General features: G+C 35.9%; 1 protein-coding gene across 1 annotated transcript in view; it reads right to left on the minus strand.

The window, feature by feature from the left end:
- Nucleotides 1-22,437, minus strand: part of LOC131996150 (uncharacterized) — a 75,916-nt gene extending 53,479 nt beyond the window's left edge. Inside the window, exon 1 of the mRNA XM_059365602.1 lies at nt 22,278-22,437. Within this exon, the coding sequence (XP_059221585.1) occupies nt 22,278-22,437 (160 nt within the window). The remainder of the gene's footprint in view (nt 1-22,277) is intronic.
- Between the last annotated feature and the right edge of the window lie 230 nt (nt 22,438-22,667).

A 22,667-nucleotide genomic window follows, 5' to 3' on the forward strand; every position in this document is an offset into this window, starting at 1 on the left:
GGGACACGAAGGTCATTTTCATCCCGAAAGCAGGAAAACCTTACCACACGAAGGCGAACGATTTTCGTCCTTTTAGTCAGTCATCCTTTTTGCTGAAGATTCTTGAGAGGTTGATAGAAACATATCTTAGGACAAGGATCAGTGGAGATCGCCTGTCGCTGCAGTAGCATGCATATAGTAAAGGCAAATCCACTGAAACAGCCCTCCACGACCTAGTCGGCTACATAGAGGGCTGTTTCTCTTCCAAGGAATATAGAATGGTAGCATTTCTTGATATTGAAGGCGTTTTAAATAATCAAAAACAGACGTCAATCATGAAGGAGTTGGAGTTTCTAGGCATCAGCTCTGCCGTAAGAAAGTTAATTTATAATTTACTTACTAAAAGATGCAATAATCAATATAATATGCATTAATCATTATCAATACTTAACCGGATCTAAAGGATGGCTAGTTTGCGCATTACAGCCGCAATGAGGACGACACCATCTGATGCACTGAATTTAATCTTATGACTCTCTGGACATTGTGACTACCCAAATTGCAGCGACCACTGCCGTGAGATTAAAGGAGCTTTCTCAATGATCATGTGGCAGCTACCGACACTATGTTATCCTTGATAAAATATTCGATGTACTCAGCAGTGCGGATTACACCCTACCTGAGCCGCTTTTTGATAAAAACTACTGTACCACTATTCCTGATAGAACCGATTGGAAGTACTATTGTATATCCCTGGCAATAGAAGTTATATAGACTTCTTTACGGATGGTTCCAAACTTAACGACCAGGTGGGCTTTGGGGTGTACTTTAAAGATCTAGATATGATGTCATTACGACGATTGGCATAAATATCTTCACAGACATTCAGGCAGCCACTAAATCTCTGGGGAACATGTTTCTGAATTCAAAAACTGCTCTCAACTGCCGCAGATTTCTCACCTAAATGGGTGAATAGTTCAAAATTGGCTTATTCATGTTGCCAGAATTACCTTACAAATTTCAGGGTCAGAATGACAGATGTTCATAAAGGGTGGGTTGTGAACTTTCCTGGATAAGAACATTCTCTGTTATTATATCTGTCATGACAGTTCACTGTCTGATCAACAAAATACTGAAGGAAAATGATTGAAGGTTATAAGTAACGGCTTTTGCAGAATACATGAGGACTTTGAGGAAGAAAATACTGTAGCACATCTTTTGTGTGTGTGTCCCGCACTGGCAGTCAAAAGATACTCCACTTTAAGTTATCGTTTCTTTAAGATCATGTCGGATTTATCGGATGTGAAGATTCGCAAATTTTTGGGCTTTTTAGAGCGATAAGGATGGAAGATCGGTTAAATGAGTACAACATTGCAATATTAGTCTAGAATGGACAAAATATATATATGAGAGCTACATATAAATCTGAACTGATTTTTTCGACTTTTTAGTGGGCTACGTCTCTAAACTAAAAATGAAGTGGGTACTAAATTTCGAGATGGTAAGATGAAAATTGCGATCTGTACTTCGATTACGAAAGACGGACATAGATAAATCAAATCTGGAAGTGATTCTGAGTCCATACGCATACTTACGAATGGATCTATTGCTCTTCCTTCTGGTTGTTAAAAACAATTGCACTAAGTTATAATACCCCGTACCACACTAGTGGTGTAGCTTATAATCATTTTCTTAATCAATAAAATATAGTTGTGGTGTTAGGAACCATCATTTTTTATGGAGCTGTTGAGCTTCTATTTGTTCCATCTAAATTAAATGCTATAGCACTTAAAGGGGTTCTAGAGGAGGATTTTACAGAAGTAGAAATCATATTCGAAGACTTACAGTGGAAAATGCTTATTTTCCTTTGGCTCTATTTGTTAAATCTTGGAATTAAATGTTAAGATTCTGAAGTGACCACCACATTCTCCGGATTTTAATGTTAAAGAAAACGTATTGGGATAGTTAGCACGTATATTATCCATATCAGAGGAAAAGCAAATCTTTGTTCAGCATACAACTTAATTTTCTAAAAAAGTTGCACTCAAAAAAAGGTGACCCTATTTTCAAAGGTTAACGAAAATCGTGATAAAATTGGACATGATTTGGCGCCAAACATTTTCTTTCTCCCATTTAGTTTATTCAAATCATTATTTTAGATATATAAAAATGAATTTAAATCTAGTTACAAATTATTAAATGTTGGAATATATATACTTTAGGGAATTTTAAATGACACCGAAATTCAATATGGTTTTTGACCAAAATTGAAGAAGTTATTTCATTCCCTTTATAACAAACTGCTTCAATTGACATCTAATGTTAACCCTATATAGTGGAATATTTTTATCCTTTGATTTAAATGGTTTCGGAAGTTTGTAGTAAGGATAAAATGTATAAAAATGTATTTTGATTGCATTAAGGAGTACATTTTACCTTTTTTCAGAAAAACTTATGTAATAGCTACTAAAATCCAGTTTTTAAAATAGAGAATTTTATTACTTTTTATAAGAAATACCTTATTGCTTAAATATAATATTTGCTTGATAAAAACACAAACCGTTGAAATGAATATCATATCTGTACAAAAAGTATCGCGAATTTTGTACTTATTAATGTATATCTATTCGGTATCACCCATAAACTTTGCTTTTGTCCAAGGTAGCTTCACCAACATTCCGAATGCTTCTGCGGAGCTATGTCTTTTCCGGATTTGTTTTTCACTAATTGTCTAAAATTAAAACAAAAAAACTTATTTATTGTTTCAATATATAAACAAAAAAATATAGACTAAAAAAACATAAAAACATAAAAAATTAATAAATGAATAAATGATTAACTACATAAATGAATGAATAAATGAATAAATAAAATATTTAATAAATGTATATATAAAAAATATATAACTGAATAAATAAACCAGCACTTACCTACAAAAGCATTCGTTGTATTTTTGAATTTGATTAATATAGATAAAATTTATATGTTCTCAGATTTCAACAACGACAAAGTTGAAACAAAATTTTTAAACCATATTTGGGTAAATTTTGTACTAGAATATCAGATGCTCCTTTCTTAGAGAAGATTTTATGTCAAACAGGATAACACAATGGATCATTTAACAGGATAACAGGTACCGCTTACTATATTTGTCGAAAAAATTTCAAATTTAATACAGAATGAGAAAATAAAAAAATTGTCTTTTAAATCCATGTCTATACCTATTTATATCAGGGGCGCTATTTAAATGAGCTAAATATTTTACTTTGAATTAATTTGAAACTAGACATATTTTGAAACATATATGTACATTTACTTGATTACGCCTTTCTTGTAATATTTTGGAGAAAATAATAATGATTTGTTTATCAGTGAGTGGCAGGGTAGTTGTACATCAGATACCAAATTTTTGCCGAATCGGAAAAAACTGATGATTCTAGGGACTATAGAAGAAAAATCGGTTTAGGCGGAAGTTATGTTCATCCTATAGTGGTGGGTATAAAAATGAACACACACTCAAAAAATAGTAACCCAATGGTTGAGTTAAAATAAACTATTGGGTTGCCCAAAAAATAATTGCGGATTTTTCATATAGTCGGCGTTGACAAATTTTTTCACAGCCTGTGACTCTGTAATTTCATTCTTTCTTCTGTCAGTTATCAGCTGTTACTTTTAGCTTGCTTTAGAAAAAAAATGCAAAAAAAGTATATTTGATTAAAGTTCATTCTAAGTTTTATTAAAAATGCATTTACTTTCTTTTAAAAAATCCGCAATTACTTTTTGGGCAACCCAATACTGTTGAAAAAGAAATGAAAGTGTTGAGTATAGGTACGTAGTTTTATTTTTAATCTAATAATTACCATCAAAGGTGTACATCAGTCTGTAATAAGTAGTATAAATCCTTTGCGAAACCATTTGCGTTAAAATATTCGATCGCTGCATAAACTTTAGAACGCATTTCAATTTTAAAAGTTCCTGCAAACAAAGTAAAAGTAAGATCAATAAAACAACAGAATCATTTTTTTATACCCTCCACCATAAGATGGGGGGTATACAAATTTCGTCATTCTGTTTGTAACTACTCGAAATATTCGTCTGAGACCCCATAAAGTATATATATTCTTGTTCGTCGTGACATTTTATGTCGATCTAGACATGTCCGTCCGTCTGTCTGTCGAAAGCACGCGAACTTTCGAAGGAGTAAAGCTAGCCGCTTGAAATTTTGCACAAATACTTATTAGTGTAGGTCGGTTGGTATTGTAAATGGGCTATATCAGTCCATGTTTTGATATATCTGCCATATAAACCGATCTTGGGTCTTGACTTTTTGAGCCTCTACAGTGCGCAATTCTTATCCGATTGGAATTAAATTATGCACGACGTGTTTTGTTATTATATCCAACAACTGTGCCAAGTATGGTTCAAATCGGTCAATAACCTGATATAGCTGCCATATAAACCGATCTTGGGTCTTGACTTTTTGAGCCTCTACAGTGCGCAATTCTTATCCGATTGGAATTAAATTTGGCACGACGTGTTTTGTTATGATATTCAACAACTGTGCCGAGTATGGTTGAAATCGGTTCATAACCTGATATAGCTGCCATATAAACCGATCTTGGGTCTTGACTTCTTAAACCTCTAGAGAGCGCAATTCTCATCCGATTTGGCACAAATTTTGTTTAACGGATCCTCCCATGGCCTTCAACATACCTGTGAAATATGGTCAGAATCGATCTATAGCTTGATACAGCTCCCATATAAAACGATCTCCCGATTTCGCTTCTTGAGCCCCGAATCGGACTATAACTTGATGTAGCTGTTCCTCCGTCCTTAGTCTTTATACTTTGTTTGCCTGAAAACAGATACTGCGCAAAGAACTCGACAGATGCGACCAAGGTGGAGGGTATATAAGATTCTGCACGGTCGAACTTAGCACGCTCTTTCTTGTTTTGTCTTGCTACCGTCCACGACCTTTCTTGGAAAATGCGTTCATCAGACTGAGCTTTGTTATATGTTAGTGCGTCACGGGAATGGTTTGCATGGTTTTCAACTGTTACCTGTGTGTATGTGTTTTGCTGACGCCTTTTTGTCGGAGGCACATGCGCATGATGCTTAACTGCAGAGCCCAGGAAAATAGAGGAAAATGTAAAATACGGATTTTCCTTTTTATTTATGAAGTTGTGTCAGTAATAAACTTTTAAAAATTTCAAAGGGCATTTTATTCTTTAATCATGTGATTATTGTATGACTGACAAACAACGTGTATGAAGCACCTTCATAATTCCATTAAAGAGGCATGTTTGACAATACTCAACTAAAGTTTATTTTAAATAAAATGTTAAGCAAAATCTTGTAATTGAATTGAATTTATTCAAATATACTTAAATTTGAGAAATTCATAAACTATTTTGAACGAATATGTATACAAATTGAAGAACATAGGTTTGTAGGAAGCTTTAAACTCAACATAACAACTTGTTTATATTCGGTAAATATAAACGTTTTTGCCACAGGATTATTTAACTTGTTGAGAAGAAACTTAGTTATATAATATGACTTCAAAAATCGAAGTTGATGGAATCTTTGCCATTAATTACAGATGAGTAAAACTTACTAAACTTTTGAATTCTTTAACTTTTTTTAATCAAAATTTAACCAAATTAGATTTAAATTTAACCAAATTTTATGCGCACCTTTTTTCTGAGTGCAATTACCCATATGTTTTCGCCCTTCCGTCTGTTAAATCAATATCATAGCTTGATATTCAATGCAATTTAACTAACTTTTTATGAAATAAATTAATAGGACGACAACAAAAAATTGTGATTAGTTTTTAAACAAAATCAAAAGTCCTAACCCTCAAATAGCTGGTGCATTTTTATACCAATAAGGCTAAGTAAATGAAATAAAGTTACGTCGTTTTGTATCGTTATAAACATAATATCCAATTGTGTTAACAGAATTCCATGTATATAAGCATTCTTTGTCAAACAATTTATTCACTTTTTTCGTATAGCGGATGTTGTTAACTCAAGCCAAATAAAACAGATGGGGTCTTTCTACTTTACGATTGTTATTAACAAAAATTATTAGAAACTTTACTTTATAGGGTAAGTGCTCCTAAGTTCGGCATGAACCAATAGTTTTTTAACACAAATAACAAAGAATATATTAAAATATTGGTCAATAAACGTCAATAATTTTCTGTTCTTGTGAACAAAAATTTTTGAGCTGATAGTACAGATTACGAGAGTTTCGCTTTAAGTGGGAGGGTGTTCACAAACAAGGGCGACGGACCCCGTTCTAAAAAAGAAAACAAAAATAGTGGAAGTATCGAAAATCCTTAAAAAATTTCGAAAATTTTAACCAAAATAATTTTAAGTGGTAAAGAACAATCAAAAGAACATTTTCCTCATACAAATTGTTAAATACAATGTGTTGAAATGTTTTATTTGGTGCCGCCTTTAGAGACCATAAAAATTGGATTTTCCAGTAGTCGGCCAGGCAGAAAATGGTTCTTCTGCGCAATTCGGAAATCGAATTGGCAGATCGATTTATAAGAAAGATATAAAAAATAATGGCCGATATATCCTAACTTCGAAATTTACTTTAATATGGGCAAAAAATAATCTGTACTACGTTGAAGACCTCCGTGGCACAGAAGTTACATGTCCCAATCTCCGGGTTCGAATTCTGGCAAGGAAATCCCAAAAAATGTCCCTTAACCGATATAATCACGCTGTATTATCTTAATATTAAAAGCCGAAACTTGATATTAAAGGCTGAACTTGGTGGCTCGATTATAGAGGCCCATTTTCTAACAACATTTATATACAGCCTCTATATAACCGATCACCCGGTTTATCGTCTTCAGCTCATAAAAGGTATATTTTTAACAAAATTTTGTCGAAATTTTCAAAAAAAATTCAAATTCAAATTAGATCGCCATTCATTCGAAAATGGTCTATATCGTATCATATTTTGATAAAGCTGCCACATAGATCGATCGATCGAGGTTTTGAGTTTATAAAAGGCCTCTTCAACGGATTTCGCTAAAATTTTAATCAATGCGTTGTAAAGAGAGATTGAGTGGTATGATACCCTTTATATTCGCGTCGAATATTATCCACATCGGACCATATTTGGATATACTTAACACTGGCGATTAGATCGGGATCTATGGCTCACGTCAACTGATTTTATAAAGAAAAACTACTTTAGACTATTATAAGCAGATTTCACTTCGTGTGTTTGGTACCATTTGTCTGTTGCTCTAATGGTTTTTGTTGTTGGAGATTAGGGAGCTGTTAACAAAATCAAGCAAAAAATATATATATTCATACATACATCCAAATATAAATGAATATATTTAAATGACTTTTATTTGTTAGTCCGTTTGAGTCCGTCTATCCATGTCCGTCCGTCGAAAGAAATTACGATAGCGTTCGAACGAATAAAGATGTCCGCTAAAAATTTTTACAGAATCTTTTTATCGATGTTGTTCATTGGGGCTTGCAAATGAGCCATGTCGATTCAAATTTTTGGATATAGCCCCCATATAAGCCCCCGGATTTGACTTCTTGAGATTTGGTGGAAGGACTTCTGTTCCAATAATCGTGCCAAGTATATCTCAAATCGGTCTTTAAACTGATATAGTCCCCATACAAACCGATCCCTGGATTTGCGCCACTGAAGGTCCTTCTGATGGCAGGAGGATTTGACGTGGTTCTTAACCAGAAACTATGGCTGAGAGGAGGAATGGTGGACTAAGAGCTCCTAGATTTAAACTACACAAGGGTGCGGGGAATGGTGAACACAAGGCCTCAATTCTTTCACAAAGTAGTCTTAAGGTTTTTCTTCTTCCCAGTAGTAGCCAGCCTTGAAATTAATAAGTCTTATTATTGGCTGGCTTCCCTAGACATGACACATTTTTCAGAGATGTCGCCTTCAAGCCTTGAATTGCTGGTTATAAGGAAAAAGAGCCTCATTGTATGATTTTATGCTAATGCATATCACCAGACATAGTGAAGTTCTGATATTAACGAAAGGAGTGAGCTGCTTATCGAATGTACAATATTATAATTAGCAATCTGTCGATGTTTAATAAAGGAAAATGAACCGATCTTTATATGAGGAACGACTGAGAAGTGTTGAGAGACCATAGCTCATCTGATCATAATTTTTTTGGTTTCAGCCTTATAGAGGATGCTGCAGAATTGGTTCCTCGGCTAAACATAAGAAATGTGGATTGGGATAAATTTCAGCACAAATTATGCACGATTACCCATTTTAGACCAGAAAAGGAAGTGGAAACTGCTGACGACATAGACATAAGTGTATCACGAAGGACCTGAATGACGCGCTTGTGGCAGCATGTCCTAAAGTCAATTCAAGGGGCAAACAGCGACCTCCATGGTCTGGGATCACCTGGTTCGTCTGAGGAAGGGCTCCAGAAATCTCTTCAACAGGGCGAAAGCCACAAAGGTACACACGATTGGGACGTCTACAAGGCTGAGCTAAAAAAATACAAGCGAAAGATTTTCGTCCTATTAGTGTGTCATTCTTTGTTCTAAAGGCTCTAGAGAGGTTGATAGAAACATATCTTAGGGCAAAGATCCCTGCAGACCGCCTGTCTGTCCTGAGTCCACTGAAAGAGCCCTTCACGACCTAGTTACCTACATGGAGGGTTCTCTCGCTTTAAGTAATGTAAAACCGACGTCAATCATGAAGGAGCTGGAGATTTCAGCGAGTTTATTTACCTTTAACTAGCTATGTGGTAGTAAATTTCACCCCCTCAACCCATTTAAATTTTACAACCCCCTTCTTTTACAATTTTGCGTTTCTTTTTTCTGTGTATCGTCTCATTTGATTGTCTTGAGACCGATGTGTTTTGGTCGCTGTAAGTGCAACATATGCGGTGTAATGCATGTGCTGGTTTAAAATTTACCACACGTTGATGTTTGTTAAATTTTGTTTTTGAAACAGTTTTAGCACCACCTTCAGAAGAAATTAAAATACCCCATATGACGTTTCAAAGAGTAAATTCGGGGCTCGGTTTGGGTGGGAGCTATATCAGATTATGGGTCGATTTGGAACATAATTGGAGAATGTGATGATAGTTATAAAACCAGTATAGAAGGGCAAAAGTCGGGCGGTGCCGAGTGTATAATACCCCACACCTACCCTATAAGTACAATGTGGGAGCTATATCCAATTCTGAACCATTTTTTGATGGACCTCGGCGAACAAAAATATGTTCAAACTGTAATAACTACGGTTGACAAATGACGACATTAATGCAAATTACCCAAAATCTGACGAATGGGAGCTATATCCACATCTGAACCGATTTCTGTGAAATGTCGGGAATCATAAGAAAACCCTTCCTGCCAAATTTCGAGAAAATCGGTTAACAAATGACCATTTTATTGCAGTATTACTGCAAATCGGGCGAACATATATATCGGAGCTATATCCAAATCTGAACCGATTTTTTCTAATTTCAATAGGCTTCGTGTCTAGGACGAAAAACACGCCCATACCAAATTTGAAGACAATCGGACTAAAATTGCGACCAGTAGTTTGTACACAAAAACATGGACAGGCGGACAGACAGACAGACGGACGGACATAGCTAAATCGAATCAGAGAGTGATTCTGAGTCGATCGGTATACTTATCAATGGTTCTATCTCCCTTCCATTTGGGTGTTACAAACTAATTCATTAAGTTCTAATACCTTGTAACACAGTAATGGTGTGGGGTAAAAATAGACGTGCGAAATATCAGCCATATCGGTTAAAAATTGCTCGCTTCAACGACGTATATGTGTATGACTGCAGTGCACAATCACGCATTTGACAACATCCTGTGTACTTGAATTTTTTAAGAAAAAACATGTTATTCACTTTTTTATTTTCCAAACTTAAGTATAGAGAGAAGACTTTAAAATAGTTGAATGTTTGATATGAATTATATTCCAGTTTTTTTGTTATTTTGTTTCTTTAAAATGTAATTTTTTTGTTATTAAAAATAAGGCTTATGCAATAAGTGACCCCTATTTATTGAAAGTACATAAAAATATTGACATTTTGTTTTATTTTAGTTCTATATAATGTTATCTAATCAACTAAACCAAATTGATTTAAAAAATTGTATTTTTTCTTTCATATAAAATGTCATACACTGGATATATACTGCAGTTGCCTTGTCATGCTTGTGCATCACAGCCTCATTGAGGACGACACCATCTGATGCGCAGATATTAAATCTATGGGGACCATATTTCTGAAGCTCATCTCTTAACAAGATGGCTGAATAGTTCAAAATGCACATGTTTTCGGTGCCGAGCCGCGGATTTATCCCAGAAAATTGTGGAGCAGACGAACTTGCGAGACTAGAAACTAGCTTACACATTCCAGGAGAGCTGGAATATGTGGGTATTCTCTAACGAAATGTAGCTTGGTTTTCAGGAACAGGTCCGAAGGGCTACGAATGATAGATGATTACAAAGGGGGCTGTAAACATTCCAAAATTATGTGGCCAAATCTAGTCTTGAAGAGGTCTACCGCTTTGCTGGCGCTGGCTAGAATAGATGTCTCAGTCATTGTGTCCGTCATAGTCACTGTTTGATCGGAAAGCATGACCGACTGAAGGTTTCAAGTGACTACTTTTGCAGAAGCTGTGAGGGCGTTGAGGAGGACGAGACTTTAGACAACTGCTGTGTGTGTGTCCCGCACTAACAAGTGCGGGACACACACTTTAGGTTCTCATCTCTTTAAGAAGTTGTCTGATTAAGCGGATGCGAACAATCTCAAGCTGTTGGGCTTTTTAAACCGATCTGGATGGTTCAATGGTAGGCGCTAGCAGGCATCTTCTTTATTCTGTCCTGTTATATCACAACGGACCAAAACGACTGGGTGAGTCTGATGGTATACTGCCACTTAAACCTAACCTTACCTAAATTAAGTTCGTGAACTTTGGCTCAAATCTTCAAATTTAGAACAGTCACTTTTGCAGTATATGTTTACGCATCAAATAAAAAAGACACAAGAGATAAACAAAGCAAATGTTTCATATTTTGGCTAACAAAGCATACATGTCTGCTAAACGTTGATGCCCAAAAGACATAAGCTTGATACCAATCTGCATCGTCACAATCTGTCAAATTTACCGATGATAGATAACCAACTACTATCACGCCCCACATGTTCCTTATTATGAAACTTTCGGGTCTCCATTGTTCTTGGACCCACGCCACTACAAAATGTTATATCAATAAACGCCAGGATTCAAAACCAGGTGTTGGCGTTACAGTCAGACAAGAGCATCGTGGAATATTAAAAATTGTCAAATTAGAGGGTGTGCAAAACGGTAGCAATCTTCTATTTTTAGACGTATGAAGAACATAAGGATGATTTTTTACACTGGTGAGAAAAAATTCACATTTTGCTATGTAAAACGGTGACTTTCTCACTATACAAATTTTTTATATTTCTGCCTGAGCAAAAACAAGCCAAGCTATTTTAAATAACCAAAATTTATTGAAAATTACCCATGACTTGCTTGAACAGTTGTTTAGTAAACTTGCAATAATAACAATTAAATACTTGCTCTCATAGAAAAAATTTTGCTGAAAATTGCAAACGATGTCTGCTGAAAATTAGCAGTTAATTTTGTGGCTATTGTACCAGTAGTTCTTCTATTACAGCAGTAGTACTGCAATTTCGGAGTAGCTGGCTTACTGTTGTTTGCTGAAAATGACTGCTGTTTAATTATGAAGGGGATGTTAGAAGTAACCAGTAAGGAAGGGCAAAAGTCGGGCGGTGCCGACTGTATAGTACTCTACACCTACCCTATAAATACAATGTGGGACCTATATTCAATTCTGAACCAATTTTGATATGTTCAAACTGTAAAAACTACGGTTGACAAATGACAACATTATGGCAAATTATCCCAAATCTGACGAACATATATATGGGAGCTATATCTACTTCTGAACCGATTTCGAGAAAGACTTCTCAGACTATGTAGTAGTCGGGTAGGAAAGCTTTGTGCAAAATTTTGGCAAGATTGGTCAAACAAAGCGCTTGCAGTGGCTCTTGGGGTGAAAATCTGGCCATATACAATACATATGTGACAGCTATATCTAAATCTGGGCCGATTTTTATGAAATTCACCAGTTATATTGATAGTCATAAGAAAATCCTTCATGCAAAAATTCGACAGAATCGGTTTACAAATGAGCACTTTTTTGAAATATTTTTCGAAATCGGGCGAACATATATATCAGAGCTATACCTCGAAATTTGGCAGGCAGGATTTTCTCATGACTGCCGACATTACAAGTGAATTTCATTAAAATTGGTTCAGATTTGGATATGGCTACCATATATATATTCGTCTGATTTGCAGTAATACAGCAATAAAATAGTTTTTTGTTACCCGATTCTCTAGAAAGATGGCTGAATAGTTCAAAATGCACATGTTTTCGGTGCCGAGCCGCGGATTTATCCCAGAAAATTGTGGAGCAGACGAACTTGCGAGACTAGAAACTAGCTTACACATTCCAGGAGAGCTGGAATATGTGGGTATTCTCTAACGAAATGTAGCTTGGTTTTCAGGAACAGGTCCGAAGGGCTACGAATGATAGATGATTACAAAGGGGGCTGTAAACATTCCAAAATTATGTGGCCAAATCTAGTCTTGAAGAGGTCTACCGCTTTGCTGGCGCTGGCTAGAATAGATGTCTCAGTCATTGTGTCCGTCATAGTCACTGTTTGATCGGAAAGCATGACCGACTGAAGGTTTCAAGTGACTACTTTTGCAGAAGCTGTGAGGGCGTTGAGGAGGACGAGACTTTAGACAACTGCTGTGTGTGTGTCCCGCACTAACAAGTGCGGGACACACACTTTAGGTTCTCATCTCTTTAAGAAGTTGTCTGATTAAGCGGATGCGAACAATCTCAAGCTGTTGGGCTTTTTAAACCGATCTGGATGGTTCAATGGTAGGCGCTAGCAGGCATCTTCTTTATTCTGTCCTGTTATATCACAACGGACCAAAACGACTGGGTGAGTCTGATGGTATACTGCCACTTAAACCTAACCTTACCTAAATTAAGTTCGTGAACTTTGGCTCAAATCTTCAAATTTAGAACAGTCACTTTTGCAGTATATGTTTACGCATCAAATAAAAAAGACACAAGAGATAAACAAAGCAAATGTTTCATATTTTGGCTAACAAAGCATACATGTCTGCTAAACGTTGATGCCCAAAAGACATAAGCTTGATACCAATCTGCATCGTCACAATCTGTCAAATTTACCGATGATAGATAATCTACTATCACGCCCCACATGTTCCTTATTATGAAACTTTCGGGTCTCCATTGTTCTTGGACCCACGCCACTACAAAATGTTATATCAATAAACGCCAGGATTCAAAACCAGGTGTTGGCGTTACAGTCAGACAAGAGCATCGTGGAAAATTAAAAATTGTCAAATTAGAGGGTGTGCAAAACGGTAGCAATCTTCTATTTTTAGACGTATGAAGAACATAAGGATGATTTTTTACACTGGTGAGAAAAAATTCACATTTTGCTATGTAAAACGGTGACTTTCTCACTATACAAATTTTTTATATTTCTGCCTGAGCAAAAACAAGCCAAGCTATTTTAAATAACCAAAATTTATTGAAAATTACCCATGACTTGCTTGAACAGTTGTTTAGTAAACTTGCAATAATAACAATTAAATACTTGCTCTCATAGAAAAAATTTGCTGAAAATTGCAAACGATGTCTGCTGAAAATTAGCAGTTAATTTTGTGGCTATTGTACCAGTAGTTCTTCTATTACAGCAGTAGTACTGCAATTTCGGAGTAGCTGGCTTACTGTTGTTTGCTGAAAATGACTGCTGTTTAATTATGAAGGGGATGTTAGAAGTAACCAGTAAGGAAGGGCAAAAGTCGGGCGGTGCCGACTGTATAGTACTCTACACCTACCCTATAAATACAATGTGGGACCTATATTCAATTCTGAACCAATTTTGATATGTTCAAACTGTAAAAACTACGGTTGACAAATGACAACATTATGGCAAATTATCCCAAATCTGACGAACATATATATGGGAGCTATATCTACTTCTGAACCGATTTCGAGAAAGACTTCTCAGACTATGTAGTAGTCGGGTAGGAAAGCTTTGTGCAAAATTTTGGCAAGATTGGTCAAACAAAGCGCTTGCAGTGGCTCTTGGGGTGAAAATCTGGCCATATACAATACATATGTATATGGCCAGATTTTTCTTGCCTAAAATTTTGCAAAACGCTTTCCTTGACGACTGCCACAGTATCTGAGAAGTTTACTTGGAATCGGTTTAGATTTTGGTATAGCTCCCATATATATGTTCGTCCGATTTTGAGAAATATTGCAAGAAAGTGCTCATTTCTTAACCGATTCTCTCGAAATTTTCTTATGAATCTTGATATCTGTTGAATTTCATAGAAATCGGCTCAGATTAAGATATAGCTGCCATATATGTATATCGCCATATTTTCACCCCGAGAGCCACTGCAAGCCCATTATTTGACCAATCTTGCCAAAATTTTGCACAACGCTTTCCTCAACGACTACCACATTATCTAAGAAGTTTGCTCGAAATAGGTTCAGAATTAGATATAGCTCCCATATATATGTTCGTCAGATTTTGGGTAATTTGCAATAATTTTGTCATTTGTCAACCGTAGTTTTTACAGTTTGAAAATATTTGCTCGCCGAAGTCTATCAAAATTGGTTCAGAATTGGATATAGCTCTCACATTGTAAAAGTCGGCAAAGCCAATGGATTACTGATGCAGACGCCTTCCAACAAATATTTCACTCAGAAGTTGCAAATGTTTCAAATAAAAACATTTTGTTTTACCAATTTCTTTCAACAGTTTATCATAAATTTTCAAATGGCAATGTGAAAATATAATATATTTAACAAAATCGTCAACAAATCATGAACAAATAAATATATGTGTGTAAGCTGCTAGTAATAGCCGTTCACATGGAACTCTGCTTTATAAACATCAAAATTTGCTTTGCTTCTGTCAAAAATCTATTTAAAAATCTAGGTCATATTTTCTCTGCGAAATGGTCATTTTTGGCTCATTTATGTTTTACCAAATCTTAAAAACTTTTAAGATTTTCTTAAATGTAAACATTAGCATATGTCATTCATGATGGTGTTCTTTTTCTGCTGTTTACAAATCACTCCAGTGACTTTCCGTACTTTCTTCTTTCATACACATTTTTATCCCTCTATAGATTGCTAGACAATGTAAAGAGCCCTCACTGACAGAATGATTTGCATTTATCCTCCCCCGTTTTGTTTCCTATGGAAAATGCAATACAATAAACCATTTATTATTATTAATCATTTGTTTAGTTGTTATCACATCGTATCAACAAATTGTTTATATTCGACGGAGAACTATACTTATACAAAAAAATACTTATACAAATAATCCTTTTATTGGCAATTGATGACTACGAGTATTTGCGACATGCTGCAATGCACATTCATCACTGTTGTCTTCTGCTCCGTCTTCGTTTCATTGAAGACGTTCATGTCGTTTTGACGTAACTATTTTATTTTTTGTGTACCCTCTTTATTAAATAGTGCACTTTATCCTAATAAATGTTAAATCAGAAAAGAAACGCACAACAGTACCCTTCAATACAATTCTGAAGAGAGTGGAATTTTCACTCAGAGAAATTTGTTTGTGAAAACATCACAAACGTTTGCTGTAAAATTTGCTAATTTTGCTGATGAACATTCCATTAAGAAACAGGGGCAAACTTCTCTCACATCAATGAGTGCAGTCCGATTCAAGTTTAAGCTCAATGATAAGGGACCGCAGAGGGACACCTCTTTTGAGGAGAAGTTTTTACATAGCATAGTACCTCATAAATGTCGCCAGCATTGGGAAGGTATAACCACCGCTGATATTTTATGATGGTCTCGCCATGGTTTGAACCCAGGCGTTCAGCGTCATAGGCGAACATGTTAACCTTCGCGCTACGGTGGCTTCCCCTCCCAAACGATTGCTGTAGTAACAGAAAATCTCCTAAAAATGAAAAGGCAGTAATTATAGCAAAAGCAAACATTTTCTGATCTTCTTAGAAGATGTCTTATAACATCTTTATGTATTGCTTCAACTATTACTTACTATGTCTTGTCCTTTATTTTTAAAGGTACATCTTGCCTACGACTATTTGGTAATTGTTAACGATTTTAACATCAGACATATTTGGCAGTTGTTAACGATTTTAACGACAGATAAAATAGCTTTTTAGGTGGGGCGTTCCCCTAGGAATTTGACGGCAAATTTTAAGATCAGACTTGTATTTTTGAGTTGTTATGAGGATACACACCTAAAATTCACTTAAATCGGTCAACCCATCTCTTATATATACCGAATTTATTGTGAAATATAACCTCCGGTGAAAGATATATAAAAAGTCCTTAAGAAACTCTGGCCTGTTAACTAAAAACTCTTTTAGGGCTTTGTTCTACTAACCTAATATTTTCATCCCCATTTGGAATTTTTTATGACCCAAACAGGGCTGCGGAGTCAGAGTCGGCGTAGAGAAAAAAACCTCGACTCCGAACAAAATAAAAAAAAGTTTTACAAAAAAAAATTACATTCCACAAATTTTTTAGAATAATAATTTTGGTATGTTGGGACTTTTGTATTATATATTGCTGATTTTTAATTCAAGCTCCAAATCTTTCTGTTTCTTATTTAAATTATTTGTGAATATTTCGTATATTAAATGAACTAGAAAGAAAAACACACAAACAGTCCAAATTTCAGAAAAAAAATTTAAGAAAATTTGATCGAAATATTGTTTTTAGAGAAAATGTCATTGAAATGTTGTTTAAAAAAAAAAAATTTCAGTAATTTTTATACCCTCCACTAAAGGATGGGAGGTTTTCTGATGTCGGCATTCCGTTTGTAGCACCTCGAAATATGCGTTTTAGGCCCCATAAAGTATATATATTCTTGATGTCAGAACATTTTAAATCGATGTTGCCATGTCCGTCCGTCTGTCGAAAGCATGCTAACTTTCGAAGAAGTAAAGCCTCCAAAAACTGTGCTAAGTATAGCTCAAATCCGTACATAACCTGATTTAGCTGCCATATAAAACGATATCGGATCTTGACTTCTTAAGCCTTTAGCGCAATTCTTATTCGATTTTGCGGAAATTTTGTACAACGGCTTCTTCCATAATCTTCAACATATATGTCGAATATGGTCTTAATTGGTATATAGCCCAATGCAGCTCCCATATACCGATCTCCCGATTATGCTTCTTGAGTCCCTACAAGACGCAATTCTTATTGGAATAGACTTAAATATTACCCAACGACTTCTACTATGGTCTTGATATATATATCCAATAGCATAACAATTCTTATCCATTGTTCTTTGTTTGCCTAAAAAAGATACCGCGCAAATAACTCGACAAATCCGATCCATAATGAAGGGTATATAAGATTCGGACCGGCCGAACTTAAGAATTTCAATTCATTTCATTTGTCATTTTAATTTTTGTCCGTACCAAAAATTATTAAAACTTTTTGTGAAAGAGAAATTTCGTCAAGATGTTGTCTTTAGAGAAACAGTCGTTGAAATTCAGTCTTAAGAAATAATTTCCTTTAAATGTTGTCTTTAGAAAACAATTCCTTGAAATTTTGTCTTTAGAAAATAATCATTGAAATTTTGTCTTAATCAAAAATTTTGTTGAAACTTATTTTTTTTAAACAATTTTATTTAAAATTTGGTCTCAAGTTTAAATTTTTAAAATTTTGCGTTGAAAGAAAATGACTTTGGAATTTTTATTTACAGTAAATATGATTAAAATATTGTATTTAGAAAATTGTTTTGAAATCTTGTATTTGGAGAAAATGTCTTCGAAATTTTGTATATAGCAAAAATTCCATTTAAATTTTCACTTTACAACAAAATTTCATTAAAAATTTGTCTTTAGAAAAAAAATTTGGCGAAATTTTGTCAAATATTTCTACCACATGAGTGGGTTTTTATACCCTCCACCATAAGATGGGGGGTATACTAATTTCGTCATTCTGTTTGTAACTACTCGAAATATTCGTCTGAGACCCCATAAAGTATATATATTCTTGATCGTCGCGACATTTTATGTCGATCTAGCCATGTCCGTCCGTCTGTCCGTCCGTCCGTCCGTCTGTCTGTCGAAAGCACGCTAACTTCCGAAGGAGTAAAGCTAGCCGCTTGAAATTTTGCACAAATACTTCTTATTAGTGTAGGTCGGTTGGTATTGTAAATGGGCCATATCGGTCCATGTTTTGATATAGCTGCCATATAAACCGATCTTGGGTCTTGACTTCTTGAGCCTCTAGAGTGCGCAATTCTTATCCGATTGAAATGGAATTTCGCACGACGTGTTTTGTTATGATAGCCAACAATTTTGCCAAGTATGGTTCAAATCGGTCCATAACCTGATATAGCTGCCATATAAACCGATCTTGGGTCTTGACTCCTTGAGCCTCTAGCGTGCGCAATTCTAATCCGATCAGAATGAAATTTTGCACGACGTGTTTTGTTATGATATCCAACAACTGTGCCAAGTATGGTTCAAATCGGTTTATAACCTGATATAGCTCCCATATAAACCGATCTTGGGTCTTGACTTCTTGAGCCTCTAGAGTGCGCAATTCTTATCCGATTGAAATGAAATTTTGCACGACGTGTTTTGCTATGATATCCAACAACTGTGCCAAGTATGGTTTAAATCGGTCCATAACCTGATATAGCTGCCATATAAACCGATCTTGGGTCTTGACTTCTTGAGCCTCTAGAGTGCGCAATTCTTATCCGATTGGAATGGAATTTCGCACGACGTGTTTTGTTTCGATACCCAACAACTGTGCCAAGTATGGTTCAAATCGGTTCATAACCTGATATAGTTGTCATATAAACCGATCTTGGGTCTTGACTTCTTGAGCCTCTAGAGGGCACAATTCCTATCCGATTTGAATGAGTTTTTGCACGAAGTGTTTCGTCATGATATCCAACAACTGTGCCAAGTATGGTTGAAAGAAAATGACTTTGGAATTTTTATTTACAGTAAATATGATTAAAATATTGTATTTAGAAAATTGTTTTGAAATCTTGTATTTGGAGAAAATGTCTTCGAAATTTTGTATATAGCAAAAATTCCATTTAAATGTTCCCTTTACAACAAAATTTCATTAAAAATTTGTCTTTAGAAAAAAATTTTGGCGAAATTTTGTCAAATATTTCTACCACATGAGTGGGTTTTTATACCCTCCACCATAAGATGGGGGGTATACTAATTTCGTCATTCTGTTTGTAACTACTCGAAATATTCGTCTGAGACCCCATAAAGTATATATATTCTTGATCGTCGCGACATTTTATGTCGATCTAGCCATGTCCGTCCGTCTGTCCGTCCGTCCGTCCGTCTGTCTGTCGAAAGCACGCTAACTTCCGAAGGAGTAAAGCTAGCCGCTTGAAATTTTGCACAAATACTTCTTATTAGTGTAGGTCGGTTGGTATTGTAAATGGGCCATATCGGTCCATGTTTTGATATAGCTCCCATATAAACCGATCTTGGGTCTTGACTTCTTGAGCCTCTAGAGTGCGCAATTCTTATCCGATTGGAATGGAATTTCGCACGACGTGTTTTGTTTCGATACCCAACAAATGTGCCAAGTATGGTTCAAATCGGTTCATAACCTGATATAGCTGTCATATAAACCGATCTTGGGTCTTGACTTCTTGAGCCTCTAGAGGGCACAATTCCTATCCGATTTGAATGAGTTTTTGCACGAAGTGTTTCGTCATGATATCCAACAACTGTGCCAAGTATGGTTGAAATCGGTCCATAACCTGATATAGCTGTCATATAAACAGATCTGGGGATTTGAATTCATGAGCTTCTAGAGGGCGCAATTCCTATCCGATTTGGCTGAAATTTTGCGTGACGTATTTTATTTTTACTTTTAACAACTGTGTCAAATAAGGTTCAAATCGGTTCATAACCTGATATAGCTGCCATATAAACCGATCTGGGATCTTGACTTCTTGAGCCTCTAGAGTGCGCAATTCTTATCCGACTGAAATGAAATTTTGCACGACGTGTTTTGTTATGATATCTAACAACTGTGCCGAGTATGGTTCAAATCGGTCCATGTTTTGATATAGCTGCCATATAAACCGATCTTGGGTCTTGACTTCTTGAGCCTCTAGAGTGCGCAATTCTTATCCGATTGGAATGAAATTTTGCACGACGTGTTTTGTTATGATACTCAATAAATGTGCCGAGTATGGTTCAAATCGGTCCATCTTTTGATATAGCTGCCATATAAACCGATCTTGGGTCTTGACTTCTTGAGCCTCTAGAAGGCGCAATTCTTATCCGATTAGAATGAAATTTTGCACGACGTGTTTTGTTATGATATTCAACAACTGTGTCGAGTATGGTTCAAAACGGTTCATAACCTGATATAGCTGCCATATAAACCGATCTTGGGTCTTGACTTCTTGAGCCTCTAGAGGGCGCAATTCTTATCCGATTGGACTGAAATTTTGCACGACGTGTTTTGTTATGATATCCAACGACTGTGCCAAGTATGGTTTAAATCGGTCCATAACCTGATGATATATTTCGAGTAGTTACAAACAGAATGACGAAATTAGTATACCCCCCATCCTATGGTGGAGGGTATAAAAAGAAAAATATTTGAAACTATTCAGCCATATTCCCGTCGAAATCGACAGCAGTCGTAGTCGAAGGCGAATGGCACATTTTGTGGTATTCTGTAACTTATTCGCCTTCGACAGTTTGATAATAGAAAATATCGTGTTAAATAAAACAAGTAAAAGCGTGCTAAGCTCGGCCGGGCGAATCTTATATACCCTCCACCGTGGATCGCATGTGTCGAGTTCTTTTCCCGACATCTCTTCTTACGCAAAAAAGGGATATAAGAAAAGATTTGCCCTGCTATTAGGCGATATCAAGATATGGTCCGGTTTGAACCACAATTAAATTATATATAGGAGACCTGTGTAAAATGTCAGCCAATTCGAATATGAATTGCGCCCTTTGGGGACCAAAGAAGTAAAATAGAGAGATCGATTTATATGGCAGCTGTATCGGGCTATAGACCGATTCAGACCATAATAAACACGTATGTTGATGGTCATGAGAGGATCCGTCGTACAAAATTTCCGGCAAATCGGATAAAAATTGCGACCTCTACAGACTCAAGAAGTCAAGATCCCAGATCGGTTTATATGACAGCTATATCAGGTTATGAACCGATTTGAACCTTATTTGACACAGTAGTTGAAAGTAGGAATAAAATACGTCATGCAAAATTTCAGACAAATCGGATAGGAATTGTGCCCTCTAGAAGCTCAAGAAGTCAAGACCCCATATCTGTTTATATGACAGCTATATCAGGTTATGCACCGATTTGAACCATACTTGGCACAGTTGTTGGATATCATAACAAAATACTACGAACCAAAATTTCATTCTAATCGGATAAGAATTGCGCACTCTAGAGGCTCAAGAAGTCAAGACCCAAGATCGTTTTATATGGCAGCTATATCAAAACATAGACCGATATGGCCCATTTACAATACCAACCGACCTACACTGATAAGAAGTATTTATGCAAAATTTCAAGCGGCTAGCTTTACTCCTTCGGAAGTTAGCGTGCTTTCGACAGACAGACGGACGGACGGACAGACAGACGGACATGGCTAGATCGACATAAAATGTCGCGACGATCAAGAATATATATACTTTATGGGGTCTCAGTCGAATATTTCGAGTAGTTACAAACAGAATGACGAAATAAGTATACCCCCCATCCTATGGTGAAGGGTATAAAAATAATAGAGAAGTAGGTTCTATACTGTTTCGACAAACAGACCCAATGTAAATAGTTTAGAATGCAATTAAGTTATAAATCGATCGATTTCGTCAAATTATACAGTGGAATTCGACTTACGTGATACAAAAATGTGAACGAATTTTCGTCTCCGACAACCATAATACCATTTTGTGAAAATTTCGAAATTCGACTACGCCATTGCCAACCGGAATAAGGGAGATTGTTTTCAAGAGTTAATGAACATTAATTTAAAATCAGCCAATTTATTTCTTTGGGTGTTCAAGTGCGTTGCCTGCTTGCATCGTTCAAGCAAAGCCAATGTCAACAAGACTTACTGCTGGTCCTGAGGGAATGAAGCAAAGCATCGGCAGCAGAAGAAGGAGTATCTGCGGCAGCATCAACATGATAGACGACTTCATGAAGGAATGTTACAATACTTTTGCCACTGGCAGAGCAATGAGCTGCAACTCCTGCAGCTGATGTTCGTGCTACCATTGGCAGAGCTCAGGAACCGATGATTGTTGTTTCCTCAAAAGCTTATGTGACAACAAAAATTCTTTACAGTATATAATAAAATAAATACAATCCAATCAGAATAAAAAAGAAAAGTTGCAAACTTGGAGAAAAATGCAGTGGAATTTAGAAGAACAAATAACAACGCATTAAGTTAAGGTCGAAACGAACTTTAAATACTCACCATCAGAAATATAAATATTTACAGAAAA

This window comes from Stomoxys calcitrans, chromosome 3 (assembly GCF_963082655.1).
Source record: "Stomoxys calcitrans chromosome 3, idStoCalc2.1, whole genome shotgun sequence".
In the NCBI taxonomy this organism is placed as follows: domain Eukaryota; kingdom Metazoa; phylum Arthropoda; class Insecta; order Diptera; family Muscidae; genus Stomoxys; species Stomoxys calcitrans.